The sequence below is a fragment of the Labeo rohita genome, chromosome 9 (genome assembly GCF_022985175.1).
Source record: "Labeo rohita strain BAU-BD-2019 chromosome 9, IGBB_LRoh.1.0, whole genome shotgun sequence".
Taxonomy (NCBI): domain Eukaryota; kingdom Metazoa; phylum Chordata; class Actinopteri; order Cypriniformes; family Cyprinidae; genus Labeo; species Labeo rohita.
Genome location: NC_066877.1, coordinates 37,646,651 through 37,662,296, shown reverse-complemented (window position 1 = coordinate 37,662,296; position 15,646 = coordinate 37,646,651). Strand labels below are relative to the sequence as shown.

General features: G+C 36.4%; 1 protein-coding gene across 1 annotated transcript; it reads left to right on the top strand.

The window, feature by feature from the left end:
• The first annotated feature begins 11,596 nt into the window (after positions 1-11,596).
• LOC127171248 (SH3 and cysteine-rich domain-containing protein 3) lies at positions 11,597-15,621 on the top strand. Its single transcript, XM_051119766.1, has 7 exons — positions 11,597-11,752; positions 13,615-13,676; positions 13,757-13,835; positions 13,903-14,059; positions 14,517-14,614; positions 14,710-14,770; positions 15,430-15,621. Exons 2-7 carry the CDS (start codon positions 13,660-13,662, stop codon positions 15,585-15,587), a joined length of 570 nt encoding a protein of 189 aa, XP_050975723.1. The 5' UTR covers positions 11,597-11,752; positions 13,615-13,659; the 3' UTR covers positions 15,588-15,621.
• The last annotated feature ends 25 nt before the right edge of the window (positions 15,622-15,646 follow it).

Genomic DNA, 15,646 nt, shown 5'->3' with positions numbered 1-15,646 from the left:
ACCACGGATCGACCCACGCCTGCTACATGGACTATCCCTACGTCTCGCCTTTGTTACACCTGTTCTGACCCTGCCTGTTTTCACCATGTCTCTGTCTTGTCCTATGAATAAAAGCTCGCATTTGGATCTGATCGCCTCTTTCCCTACGTTACACCGCCACTCATCAGTTTCTATGGACATGCATTTATCATCACAGCTGTTTGTTATTTTGGTTCATCACTATGTGTATTTAATTTCCTCACTTCCTGTCCCTCCTTGTGTGGTATTGTTTGTGTTTGTATTTGCACACTGCTATGTTTACTTTTGGATTACCCACATCTGCTTGGTTGTTTCTTTATTTTACTTCATTTTCATTTGTCTTCAAATGTGACAATTATCATGGTTCAAATAATTAACTGTTCTTTAGTAAAGAACTTGTGGAGCAGACAGTTCAGGAGGCCATGGCGGATCAGGGAGCTCGGGGAGCCATTGCGGAGCAGACAGTTCAAGAGGCCATGGCGGAGCAGGCAGTTCAGGCATACATGTACTACATCCCCAGGAGAGTTCAGGAGGAGCGGGCTCTGGAGGGCAGTCAGGAGGAGCAGGCACTGGAGGGAGCTCTGGAGGAGCAGGCACTAGAGGGCTGGATGGAACCAGTGGAGACGTAGGAGACTCAGGAGGACTGGACGGGACGAGTGGAGACGTAAGAGATGAAGGAGAGAAGATTGGTGCTGAAAACTCTGGTGGAAGCTCCATATCCATAATATCCACAACGTTAAATAGGCTTGCCATAGGGTTTGAATGCAGAGCGGCTGGAGGAACATGGAACACATGGGAATCACGACACCACAAAACAGTCCATAATCCTGACAGCGCAAGCAAGTTAAGATCACCAAAAAAAAAAAAAAAAAAAAAAAAAATCAATCTGAGTGGATGTAAATGTTACATAATTAAATCTGTGGTATTAACAGTAAGAATTATCTGTGATCCCAACCAATCTTCTTGTTAAGTCTGACATCACATGTCATCACTTCTGGGTCCACTCTATCAGATGCCACAAGAAAGCAACAAATGGTGCTAATAAACCCTGAAAATGTGATATAATACCACAAAAAAATTATAATCCTGATGTTAATATCTATATCTGAAATCCCAGATGGCCAGACAATGATTCACCTTTTGTTAATCAGTAAAATATTTGCGTCTTGGATGGTGTGAGCACAGCCTGCAGTGTACACCACAGGATTTTTGAATGTTTAGCTTAAGCTTGTAATATGAATAAACAGTGCTTATAAATGGCTCTTTAAATGGTATTCTCAAGTGAAACAAGTAAAAGCTTGGACTCGGAAACATCTTTTCTTACGTCACAACTTACCAAGTGGATCTTCTTAGGTACACAGACACTACAAACAATAACCTTGTTTTAAATTACTCTACAAAATAATTGCTTCCCTTCACGTTTTGTTGGTCTGAAAACCCCTGTGCATTCCAAATGAAGAGGAATACACGGACTGAACTTAAAGGGGTAGTTCATTCAAAAATTAAAATACTGTGATTAATTACCTTCAAACCCGTAAGATCTCTGTTCATCTTTGGAACACAAATTAAGATGTTTCTGATGACATCTGAGAGCTTTCTGACCCCGCATAGACAGCAACGTAACTGAAATGTTCCCAGGCTCAGAAGGTAGTAAGGACATCGGTAAAATGTGACATCAGTGGTTCAGCTGAGTTTTATGAAGCTACGGGAGTACTTTTTGTGTGCACAGAAAACAAAAATAATGACTTTTTTCAACAATTCTTCTCCTTCAAGTCACTGTCCTCTGCAATTATCAAGAGTACCATGATGCATGCGCGTGGTGCTGCTGACGTAGAACACGCATACGCTGTGCATTGTTTACAAGCAGAGGAATGCACATGCATGCATCATGGTACTCTCGATAATGGCGGAGAATGGTAACTTTATTTGTGAGAGAGTACTTTTTTTTTTTTCTTAATTTGTAAAAAGCAAATATTAAACCAGCCAATCTGGCGCCAACAACCATGCCACAGTTAAAAACAGGTACGCGCCTAAGCTGCCCACTTTCACCACTTTTCATTAAACCCCTGGCAGCTGCAATATAACAATCAATCAAATCCCAATCAATTAAATCCAATTAAAACATTATCATCACAAAATAAGATCATGTGCAGACAACATTTAGATATCACAAACCCATCTTCATCACTTTTTTCAGCCCATAATCTGATAACTGATTTTAGTAAAGTTTCAGGAGGTTCTGCCTATTACTAAAGGAAATCGGATGCTGAGCTAGAGACCTACCCATTCAAACACATAACCAAAACAAAATACTTTGGAATTAATATTTCACTTACCCCTGATTTCACAGACAAGGCTTAAGCCTACTCCTAGACTAAAATTTAAATCTGGGCCTGTATGTATAAAACTTCTCAGAATTGCTCTTAGGAATACTCTTAAGTTTGGACTTAAGAGTAAAAAATATTTTAGTTACGAGTAGGAGAGTTTTATGAAGAGGCTAAAACCAACTAAGCCTGATTCTTAAGAGCTGACTTAGGTGTTGTGAATTAGGGACTACAATGATTTCAACACAAAATGGCCGCCCTCAGTCTCTGAATCAGCCAATAGGGAGTCTGCAAGGGTGAATGAACAGCAACATGACATCATTTATAAATCAAGACAATACAATTGTTCTGTTATTTAAATTGATTTTAAAAGGTAGCTTTGCATTATATGCAAAAATTTTAATAACTACACTTATTTTACACAACTACAAATAAGTACTTTATATTTCACAATCTTGCACAATTTTATTAATCAGTTTACAGATTAATTAAATTCACAAAGGTATTCTAATTTTGTATTATGTATTATCTAATTATCACCCAAATTGCACTCTCAGCTGTATATAAAAGAGACCAATATTCCAAACTCTTAACAATAGAATCAAAAAGAAAACCAAACTGGTTGAAGGAGGAAAGTATTCTTCTAGTGCAATCAGTCCTTAAATGGAAGGACATCGTACAAGGAAAATTCAGTCTGACTGTAGCGAGTAAAGACAAAAGTGTTTATGTGGAGTTTAGTTTCAGTCGCGTTTAGCGCTCTCCTAGTGCTACTACTGTTTCCTAGTTTCCTGAGTTCCTGGTTTCCTGAGTTTCGTATTCTCGCCTGGCCATCGTGTTTCGTCTGTCTCGCCGCCTGCCTTTTCTGGTCTCTAGCTCGTTGTAAGGATTACTCTTCTGTCACACGTTATGGATTATGTTCGCCGTTGATCGACCCACGCCAGCCTCACGGACTTCCCTCCGCTATACCTGTTTGATATTGTTCTGACTTTGCCTGTCTGACCATGTATTTGTCTCGTCCTATAAATGAAAGCTTGCATATGGATCCCCTCGCCTCTCGTCTCCCTCTCCACATGACATTCTGGACCCTGCACTGCTCAAATTAAATGAGTTACAAAAATGGTAAGAAAACGAATGTGAATTATTTTTTTGTTTATTAAATTGACATTAGTTACTTCAATCTATGGACACTGACAAAAAATAAAAATAAAAAAATAGTAGCAGAAGTGTGTTTACTTCCTGTCTGAAGTATGTTGGGTTTTTATTTATTTAGTTACTTATTTTTATTTAGTTACTATTTATATTTTTATTCAAAGAACAACAACATACAATATTGTATCAAGAAGCAGCATCAACAAGAAGAAAATAAAAATAAGAAAAGACAAATTACTTTTTTTGTTATTTTGTGTTTGTAAACAAGAAGGGTTAATGTTATACGCAGTCAGTGTTTTTGTTGATGATTTCATTTTTATGTCAAACATTCACATTCATGCAGTGCTTTTGGCTCAGAGACATCTTATTAGACGACTTAAAATCAAACTACACAGCACGGAGTAAATGCATCATCTGCATCAGAATGTTATGATTGGCCCAGAGTAGATGTCTTGTGTCAGTGTGCTCTGAACTCGTACACACTCATACCAGTAATCTCATTCTGCATTCACAGAGCCCATTACCGGTAACTTACTGGTAATGTTACAACTTATCATACTCATACCAGTGTTATTGAAAAGGTCCTGTTCACACATGATCTCTTAATAGTAATTTTATTGGCAATTTACAGTAAAGACTCTGTGTGCAAGGGCCTTCCTGAGGCATGTTGATTTTCACTGTTCATTTGCAGAAAAGCAGGCTCTGTCACCTCCCCATGGAATAAGTCTCTGTGATTGTGTACCCAGTACCACGCTGAAATTAAGGTTTCTCACCATGGTTGTCTGTTGCCCTTGGTGAAGTAAACACACACACACACACACACACATATATATATATATATATATATTGTGACGAGTCGGCTGCCTCCCCCCTAATTGTCAGCTTCACCCCGTCAGTAATCGCCGCCCTTCACCAGGCTCCCGACGGGAGTGGGCGTGTGGGAGGAGGAGGGGCGCTGAAACATCCAGGTCTGGCGGCGTGTGATGAGGCACACCTGATGTGAATGAAGCCTCATCACCGCTGCTGTTAAAATGCCGAGTGCGCCTCTCCTCAGGAGACCGGTCTCTTCCCCGTGCATGCACGCTGGTGTCCTCGTGGGTCCAGGAAGGGAGCGTAAAGGAACGAGCGCCGCCGATAGGATGGACGAGCTGCCGGACCCGCGTTCCGGACGTGAGCCGCATGGACATGGCTGTAGGCCAGGATGCCGGGCCTTCTCACCCGCCTGAGGAAGTGCCGCCGCTAAGTAATGGATGAAGCCACTAAAGGAAGCCGCTACCCGCCACGTTGCCGCGGACCCCGGCGGGGAGCAAGTGCGGCCGCCGGACTCCGCCCCTTACCTGGACCCTTCCCTTCTGAACACTGCCCCTCCTTCACGGATTCCCTTCACGTCGAGGACACCAGATCCCCCATTTATTTTGGACACTTTTTCCCCCTTTTTGGACACTTTATGTTTATTGTTTAATAAAAGCCTCTCTGAGGCCTGACGTCATGCCCACTGTGTCTGTCGCTTTGCTCCGCACCCGTGACAATATATATATATATATATATATAAATAAATAATGGCACAAATTAATTAAACCATGCATGCAACTGCTTGATATATGATCACTAAAATCATTTACCTTATCAGTGTCCTCTTTAACTACAGCTCTTCTGCTGGTTGACTGTTTGGTGGTGGTGGTGGATTCTGACACACTAAAGACAGGCTCACTGGTTACCTGGAGGAGTTGACATGCTACTTCTGTACAGTATGCAGATCTCCAATTTGTAGTACACATTTCTATTATCATTTTGCCAACAGTGACTTAATACAGCTACAATGTTTTTTTTTCCAGATACTAAAATTTGATCTCTAGAGTCTGCCATAACCTTCTAGGCAAAACTTGTCCCAAAATTAAAGCTGCAAGCAGCTTTGAAAGGGCCCTCACACCCCAGCTCCCTGCCACCTAATGGCTTTATAAAAACAGCAAATGGGTAGCAGTACCCTGGTGAAAAAAACAGCATATGCTGGTAGGTATGTTTTGATGCTGGGATGCTGGTTAGGTATGTTTTGATGCTGGTTTAAGCTGATCCTTTGCTGGTCTATGCTGGTCCTTGAACAGCAACATCACCAGCATAAACCAGCAAAGGACCAGCATAAACCAGCTAAAGACCATCTTAAACCAGCATCAAAACAGCATCAAAACATAGCTACCAGCATATGCTGTTTTTTCACCAGGGTATGCATTTAAAGTGGTAAATATAGGAGGAATATGTCAAAGTCATTTGTATGTGGCAAAACTTCCTGCTGCCAGCTGGTGGCACTATGACTATACCTGAATACTGGCCTTTAGATTTCTTCAGGCTGCCACACTGTGTTCCCGGCACAAACAAAAGTGAATTTGCAGAACTCAGTACTGTTAATATCACGGCGATGGATTCGGCGAACAAGAATGAAACGCCAGTGTGGTATGATTCAAGTCAAAATTTTGAATCAGAGGCTTTTGTTATCCCCCTTCCTGATACGCCGCAGAAACCGCTGGCCAAAAAACGAAGCGACAAGAGGAAAGAGATCCAGAAGAAAGTGAAGGAAACGCGAGTATACTGATGGCAATACGAGAACTTTCTGCTAAACATGATGAATCTTTCAAAAAGATTGCTACAATTGAAATGACAACCGAAGCTACATCTAAGCTGCTCGAAAATCTCTCCGCTACGGTTCACCAACTTGTACTGGATGTTAGACAACACAAAGAAGCCTTGAAATGCAGCGATGGAGAGATACAAAGTTTGAAAGAAGAAAATAAGTCCCTGAAGTCCGGTCTGTATGAATGCAGACGTTATAGCTGGAGATGGCTGCTGAAGTTGCATGGAGTAAGAGAAAAAAAAGGAGAGGACATCAGGATGGTAGCGATTGACATCTGTGGAAAAGTCGCTCCAGGTATCCGCGATGGATTAATCCAAGGCGTGGACATAGCTCATCGTCTAGGACCAGCGAGGGACGACGGAAAAGCAAGGGCTATTATCATCCTGTTTGCTTTTCGGCGTGTTCGTGACGCAGTCTGGCGAGCCGCCAGAAGATGTCAACCTCTAGCAGATAACGGCCTGCGTCTTACGGAGCCCCTGTCTCCAGAAGACAGAGCTGCGAGGGAAAAGCTCTGGCCTCTTGTTAAAGCAGCAAGGGATGCGTGCAAGAAGGCTTCGTTCCGTTCCTCGTTCGCGCTAATTGATGGAAAGAAGCACTTCTTTTCTGAGGTAAAGTAAAGCTGAACTTCGTCGTTGACTGAACTTGATGGACAAGCAATGCGATATATAGGCGTTCAATGTTGATTTATCCTCTTAGGTAGCATGTTGCTAAATTCTTCAACTACTGAAGACTGAATTGGCCATGTATTTTTTTATTTTTATTTTTTTATTTGATTGCCTTATTTGAATGATAACGTATTCTTTTCGTTATTATTATTGTTATTGACATTGTTATTATTTAATGTTACTTTGTTATTTTAGTATTATTGTCATATTCTAGTTTATTCAATGGCCATCATTTTATTTATTTATTTGTTTATATGTTTATCTTCTGGACGGGTTTTATTACACATTGTGCTGTATTTACTCTTGTTAGTTCGACATGTTGTATAGGTTGTTGACACCTCTCCCTTAATGGTTTAAGTTAAGTTGCTCCCTTGTCAGACCATAAGCAAATTTTAATAAACCTTGGTGGTTTGCAACATTTTTCTAAAATGCGGGGTTACTGGAAATTTAATAATGCTCTATCGAAGGACACTAAATTTAACGATAGCATAATTAATCTTGTGAAGGAACTATTTACTAATGTGCAGAATGGCTATAAAGAAAGATTGGAATACTTCAAATATAAATCCAGGTTTATTGCTATTAGAAGATGTAAAGAACTTAAAGCCTCCAGACTTCAAGTTGAATTTAATTTGCTTTGTCGGTTAAATGAATTATCATTAAAAGAGAATGTTTCAGAAGAAGAAAAATTAGAGCTGGATAAGATCAATTTTCAAATTAATGAACTCTATTTAGAGTTAGCCAAAGGGGCATTCATAAGGTCCAGAGCCAAATGGCTAGAAGAAGGCGAAAGGAACTCTAGCTATTTCTTTGCGCTTGAAAAGAGAAATGGTAAGAGAAAATCTCTTTCAGCTCTTAATATTGATGGAGCAGTTTGTAAAGATCTTGTTCAGATTTCTGATTTTATTACAAATTTTTACAGCAACCTTTTCTCTTCTAAATTTGATATTTATAGTTGTGATAGCTTTCTTGATAAAATACAGTGTTGTATCCCTGTTATTGATGAGGATTATAAATTATACTGTGAGTCTGAGTTAATGTGAAGAAGTATGGAAGGCACTTCAATCGATGAAAAAAGGAAAATCTCCGGGCATCGACGGCCTTTCTGTTGAGTTTTACACTCACTTTTGGGATACTATAAAAAACTCTTTAGTAAAAATGTATAAAGAATGCATTATTCAAAGAGAGATGACAGCGACCATGAAACAAGGGATAATTTCTCTTATCCCTAAAGCTAACAAGGATATTCTTTCAATTGATAACTGGCGCCCCATAACACTTTTAACTGTTGATTATAAAGTCCTGGCTTTGGTATATGCCAACAGATTAAAAACGAATCTTGATTCTATCATTTCTGAAACTCAGTCTGTTTTTTTAAAGGGCTGTCATATTTCCAATAATATAAGATTAGTCTTGGATTTACTTGATTATGCTGATTCTGTGTACTCTAATAGTCTTATTTTTTTTCTCGATTTTTACAAAGCCTTTGACACGATTGAGCACCAGTTTCTTTTAAAATCTCTAAAGTTGTTTGGATTTGGGGATGCCTTTGTTAACACCATTGCTATGTTTTATAACGGAATCAATAGTTCTGTTGTTATTAACTTTAATACCTCTAATAGATTTGATATACTGTGTGGTGTTAGGCAGGGCTGCCCAATTTCTCCTTTTTTATTTTTATTAGTTACAGAGCTATTATCTCTAAGTATTGTTCAAAATCAAGAATTAAAAGGAATCTCTCTTTTAGGAAGGGAAATTAAGATTTCACAATTGGCGGCTGACACCACATTGTTCTTAAAGGATGAATCACAAGTATCAAAGGCTCTAGATTTGATTTACAATTTTTCTTGTGCTTCTGGTCTAAAATTAAATATTTCAAAATATTCGAATTATGACTCTATTGAAAATATTCCAATTAAATCCACAATTAAATATTTAGGCATATTACCAAAAATATTCTGGCAAGACAGCACTTGAATTTTTCGTCCAGGATAGTCAAGTCTAAAAACATTCTTAATTCCTGGCTACAACGGGATCTATCATTATATGGAAGAGTTCTATTGTCCAAGGCTGAGGGTCTTTCTCATTTTGTATATCCATCTCTATCTTTATTTGTTGAGAATAAAGTGGCCAAAGAAATTAATACTATTTTCTTAAAATTTATATGGAAAAATAAACCTTATAAATTAAAAAAGGAGGTGCTTTCTAATAGTAGAGCTGATGGGGGTGTTGACTTTTAGATTTCTCTGACACAATAAATATCTTTAAAATTAATTGGCTTAAAAGATGTCTCGCTAATCCCAAATCCATTTGGTATTTTATTCCCAACCACATTTTTGATAAAATTGGTAGCCTTTCCTTTATACTGAAATGTAACTATCTTCCTTCTAAGCTACCTATAGCTTTGTCCAAATTTCATCAGCAGTGTCTCCTTGCTTGGAAGCTTTGCTATATTCATGGTTTCTCACCCCACAGAACATTTTTATGGAATAACAGGGATATTACCATCAGAAATAAATCATTATTTTTCCCCAGATGGTTTCAAAATAATATTAATTGTATCCTTTGCTTATTTGATGACTCAGGAAACATTCTCTCTTATGAGCAATTTATGACATACCACAGTTTCCCAGTTCCTCCAAAATAGTTTAATAAAGTGGTTAAAGCAATTTCACCTGGATTAATTCACCTTATTAAAAGTCACTCTTTATTTAATCCAAGGAGTTCACTTGTTACTCAGTCTACTTTGCTCCTGGAAGGCGTTGATCTGTTAGACAAGAAATGTAATAATTTAAAAGGAAAATTTCTTCAAGAGGAAAGTTCTACTGGAGGTCCTTGGTTGATGATATAGACTGGAAAAGAACTTGGCTCTTACCTGGGAAATATTGTATTTCTAATAAAGCAAAGAAAAGACATTTTAAAATTTTACACAAAATATATCCTGTTAATTCTAATGTTTCTAAATATTCGGACATTGACAGCTCATGCTCTTTTTGCAAACAAACAGAGGAGACTTTAGTACATCTTTTTTTTGATTGTCCTTCACCCAAGCATGGTCTGGTCTGACCTGGGATCTTTTATATTTGATTCTGCCAATGTTGTACACTCCTTTAGTTTAAAAGACATTATTTTTTATTATAATAATACTAAAAATAAACCCCTGGAACATACTATCAATTTTTTTTATTTTATATGGTAAATGTTTCATACACAAACAAAAATTCGCAAATAGTTACCTATCCTATCCCCTTTTTAAAACTGAACTAAACTCACTTCTAAAATCTCTTCATCTTATACAGAATAAAAAAAAAACTAAGATTCCTAAAATATTTTACAGAGGTATTTAAAGAAAATCCATGTATTTAGATGCTTTCCTTACGTGCGCTTAATTGAATATCCTTACATTGTTATTGTAATGTCATTCTCATTGTGTTGCTTTTATTTGTTATTCTTATTTTTATTCATTTATTTATTTTCCAAAAAAAAGTATTATTAATGTGTAAGCATTTGTGTTTGTTGTTTGTTAAATTTATTAGTATTGGTTATTATTTTATAGTCTTGTATGTGATCCCTTGGCTATGTTCTTGTACTGTTTGTTTAAGCATTAATAAAAAAAATAATAAAAAATGAATGTACAGTGCTCTCTTCCACCTTCAATACCATGATTCAGAGTATGGCACACCATACTTGGCTACACGTCACTTCCTTTTCCTTGATCCCAAGAGAAGAAATCAGCACTTATACTAATGAAATGTACAGATGTAAATTAATAAAGTATCTTGCTAACACCAACATTTATGAAACAAGTTGTTTTGTCATCCTTTTACCACTTAACACTTGAGATCTTTATAACATCAGTGGATCAGGCTGCACTGAAAACAAATCAAAATATTACCTTTGAGGTCTATAAACTAATAGTAACTGACTAGTGGTGTTTTGTTTTTACAACTATTGGTCTTCAATCAACCATGAAAACGTGGAACTTTATACACAATTTTTTGTTCTAGTTCTAGCTCAAAAATATTTGACACCTGTCATCAAACTTGGTGTCTTGTCTCTATGTGGGATACCCAAAAGTTCCAATCTGAAAAAGAAACAGACATTTGTTTTATTGTTTTCCAATATATTATGATTATATTTATTATAGTTTAACATGCATTATGTTTGTTACATAATAAGATTAAGTAAACATTCAAATAATCACAGAAATAGTAAGATAAGAGGTTATAGTTCGGATATAAACCCTAATGTCTATGGTAGTGCTCAAAATAGGGTAAATCATCTTTTTAAAGTGACTTGATGTTTTAAATTATTATATCAATTATGTAGTGTATTGGTTATATATTGCAATAGTGAGGTTCCTTTAAGACTGGGAGGAGCGTTACTAGTGATACCTATTTGGGGGAAGTGTTTGAAGTGCTGGCTGAAGATGTATATTCAGTTCTGTGTCGCATCGAGCTTAGTAAAAGTTTCCAGATTACAGCAGACGCCTCCTGTTATTCAAGTATCTTACACATTACACGTTTTTCTTAAAAACAGCACCTGTTAAAAAACTGTTAAAAGCTGTAGCTTCAACCACACAACTTTTTTTGAACATTTACTATTAACTGTTTTCACCTGAGCCTTGAAAAAATAAAACATTTTCTGTTACAGTTACAGTCTCTATGTGACACCTTTAATGCAAACTGACAGGCCTGCAGTGAATCTGTGAATGACTAGAAGTGACTGCATATGTGCATGTCTGTCAGATGGACTCAGAGAGAGACAGTGTCTTATTACTCTTCGTCATCTACCATCTGTTTAAAACACTCAGAGTGACACAGACACACATGTACACGTACAAGTCTGAGTTCCTCTTCTCAGACCAGTCTGCTTTTAATGAGTTAAGATTAAGTTGCTGTAGGACATCATCTCTGATTGATAACTCATTGAAGACAGTGGATTTTAGTAAAGCAAAACATCATTAACAGGTATGTATATTTTAGGTTTAGGCCACATTATTCACTATTCACTATTGAGAATGTGTACATTTACATGTTACATCATTTACATTTATTTTCTATATGCAACAGAAAATGTCCATTGTATTTCTTCTGAAAATCTGCCTAGCGAGAGATACTAATTTTGTTGTCCTTTAGATAGAGTTTCCAGGCCCAGAAATAGAAACTGTGTGTGTGGTTCAGTTATACCCTACATTATGGGGACAAAATGTCCCTACAAAGATGGCAATTTCCAAAATCCTTGTGCTTGTGTGGACATTTTTTTTCTTATAAATCATACAGAATGTATGTTTTGAAAATCTAAAAATGCATAACATTTTGTGTGAGGGGTAGGTTTAGGGTAGGAGGATAGAAAATACAGTTTGTGCAGTAAAAAATCCATTACGTCTATGGAACGAACCCATAAAACATGGAAACCCAAGATGTGTGTGAGCGTAAAGAGAGAGAGATTAAATGGATAAATTGATGTTTTTGATTGGGCAAATATTTAATGTTTCATTATGACATGATACATAAATTTCTGTAATCTGTTGGGTTTTTTGTTTTAAAATTAATGTTGCTGCTCCTGTACAGTCTTTGTAATGTTTTCTTGAGAAATTATAAGAAGACACACATTTTATTGGGCAAAAACAATAACAAAGTTAAACTGAAAGCAGAAAAATAAATGTATAAATATTGGTACTGTCACAAAATTAAGCCAGACTTTACTAACATCAGACACGCATTGACAAATCTGCACAGCAATGACCCTATATTTGTCTTCAGTCACCTTGTTAAACAGTAAAGCTAAACCACTTTGTAAATATACACTGTTTTACCTGATAAACTTTACTATTTAAATTACTATTACTATACTATTACTTACTATACTACTATTATTAAATATACTATTTCAAAGTTACTGATAATTCAAATGTGCAACAAGTAAAAATAACAAAGTATTACATATGGCATTTAAAAATGTGGGGTGACAACAGTCATAGTATAAAAAAAAAAAGAAAAACAGATGGGAGAAAATGTGTTGAAATTTTAAGATGCTTAAAATTATAAAGTTTAATAGAAACACTAATTTATTTATTTTATGTAACAGGTAAGTAAATAAACAAATAAATATAGTAAATACATACAGAACACAGTCACACATGCATATCAAATCTCTTGTGGTCCCTAATTCCTGGTCATTCATATCAGTTGATAATAATATTTAATAGTTTAATCATGATTTAATTTATTTTTAAATCTGCTGTGGCAACATAAAAAAGTTGCACACAGTACTAATTTGCATTATTTTAACATTAAGCAAGTCACACAGTGGCCTTAAATAGCTCACCTTTTTACAGCAAATTTAATTTATCAACAACTGACAAACATAAACTAAATAAGAAATTTATTTACAGTAATCAATACTACAAGTCGCTTTAGGGTTTTACTTTTCACACCATCACTCACACACACATTCAAGCTCAGAGTATCTCCTGATATTTGCCTCATGACTAAAACAATAGACTTGTACATGTGCTTCTCCAATCTGCTTATTATTATAATTGTTTTACAATTTAGTACAGTATATGATATGAGGTTCATCATTTCAACATGAATCTTGATTTGATGTGTAATTTATCAGTTAAATGATTACAGAAAGTTGTGGTGATATGTTGTATAAAAAATGAGCAAAATGCAAAATAATTATAAATTCTCATCAGAATAAAGTTCTCTAATACACAATTTGAATGCTCAACAGACCACAAGCAAATAAACCTTCAAAAATACACTGAATATATTTAGGCAGATCTGTTGTCAAATAAATTGGTTTATGTGTCATGGTTTTGTAGCTGCTGAATTCTCCTGGCTGACTGCAGACGGAAGAGACTGTATTTATGGCTCAATATGATCAGTGAGTGTTTCCACAGATTATAAGGTCTTTCAATAACATTATAAAAGTGCACAATTATCCAAATGCTAATTATGTTTCAGACTTGAGGATAAAGATTCGCTGGATATTCATGATAACCCTCCAGCTCCAGACAATGTTGTAAAGGAGGATGACAACACTGTACGTAAATCAGTCTCTTTCTTGTGTCTGTGTCATATGCACACAGCTCACTTTCTGTCCTCCTCAGGTTTATTTTGTGTATGATGAAGAGGTGGAGGAAGAAGAGGCCCCTCCTCCTCCAACCCCTGAACCTGTAGTTCAGGTCAATGACAGACCACACAAATTTAAGGACCACTACTGCAAGAAACCCAAGTTTTGTGATGTCTGTGCACGAATGATTGTTCGTAAGTTCACATTTCACACCAACACTCCACAAAAAAAAGCCGTTTTAAGTGTGGGTGTGTGTCTTCCCTATAGTGAATATTTTTATTGAATATTCTGGCTCTGTAATCAGTAAACCCGCAGTATAGGCTTACATATCTTTCTGTACAATTCTGTTTGCAAGGCCACAGGATTCACTGAGACATTCACATAGTTAAAAATATACAGCTACTGTCCTAACTTTGGGATACTTTGCAAGGTGTTTTTTTTCAGTCCAGTGATCCTGTTGTTCTTTCCCCAGTGTGCTTGTCAACGAGATGATAATAAAGTAGGCACTGATCTGTGTTTGTGCAGGCAATCAAAGTGTGTAAAATAAAGATGCACATTGTCCTCATGAGAATGTAATATAGAGAAATGAATTGCCATACCCATTACAAAGAAGCATTTTGGTATAGTAACTGATTTCCTTTCTACTTTCAGTCAATAATAAATTTGCCTTGCGCTGCAAAAACTGCAAGACCAACATTCACCACTCGTGCCAATCATATGTGCAGTTCCAGAGGTGCTTTGGCAAAATAGTGAGACAACATTTCATATGCATTCTAATATAATGTGTGATACAGTACAATCACACTGTCAATTTTATTGTTTTCATTAATATCTTCCTTTTCAGCCTCCTGGTTTTAGACGGGCGTACAGCTCTCCTCTCTACGATCAAGAGATCAATAACCCTGGTGAGTATGACTTACCCTATTTATGAAAAATAATTTTTGACAACACTAAAAAGACTGCAGTGTTTAAAAAGAAAGGGAAAAATGTGGTTTTAACAACCAGTTCTCACTATTAACTAGCATCCATATTACAAGCATATTAGCTGTTTATTAGTACTTATAAATTACATATTAGTGCCTTATTCTGCACGACTATTTTATATCCACCCCACACCTAAACAAAAATGACCTTACTATTAATTAACAGCAAATTAGGAGTTTATTGAGGCAAAGACATACTTAATAGTGAGAATTGGGCCTTAAAATAAGGTGTGACCAAATAGCCCAATCAAATAAGTTTTATGCCATGGGTTATGTCATCTTTTCATGCATTGTTCTGGTCTCTGTTCAGATTTTCTTTTGCTACTTCTTCATTGTGTTTCTTGTTAGTTGTTTGACCCTGTGTGTATATATCCCTTATGTTTCCTATGTTCCTTGTGAAGTCTTGTTCATGGCTGTTGTGTATAGTGAGCCTATAGTTCTGATGAAATAACATTTTACAATGTTTGAAGATTATTATAAAATAAAATGCTGTTAAATGCTGTTAAAATGACTGAATGCTAAAATGGGTAAAAAAAAACATTTAAGATAACCAAAATATAATTGAAACTGCATGTGCATAGGTCAGCAGAACCGCACTGATCCGGTGTTTGAAACACTGAGAGTGGGTGTGATCATGGCCAATAAAGAGAGGAAGAAAGGCTCTGAGGACAAAAAGAATGTAAGTGTTCACATTCTACTGACAGGAATTATCAATGTTCCTGAGCTCTTCCTGTTATAAAGATAATATAATGAATGTATCTTTTCTTAAGATGATGATGATGATGATGGAAGAAGAGG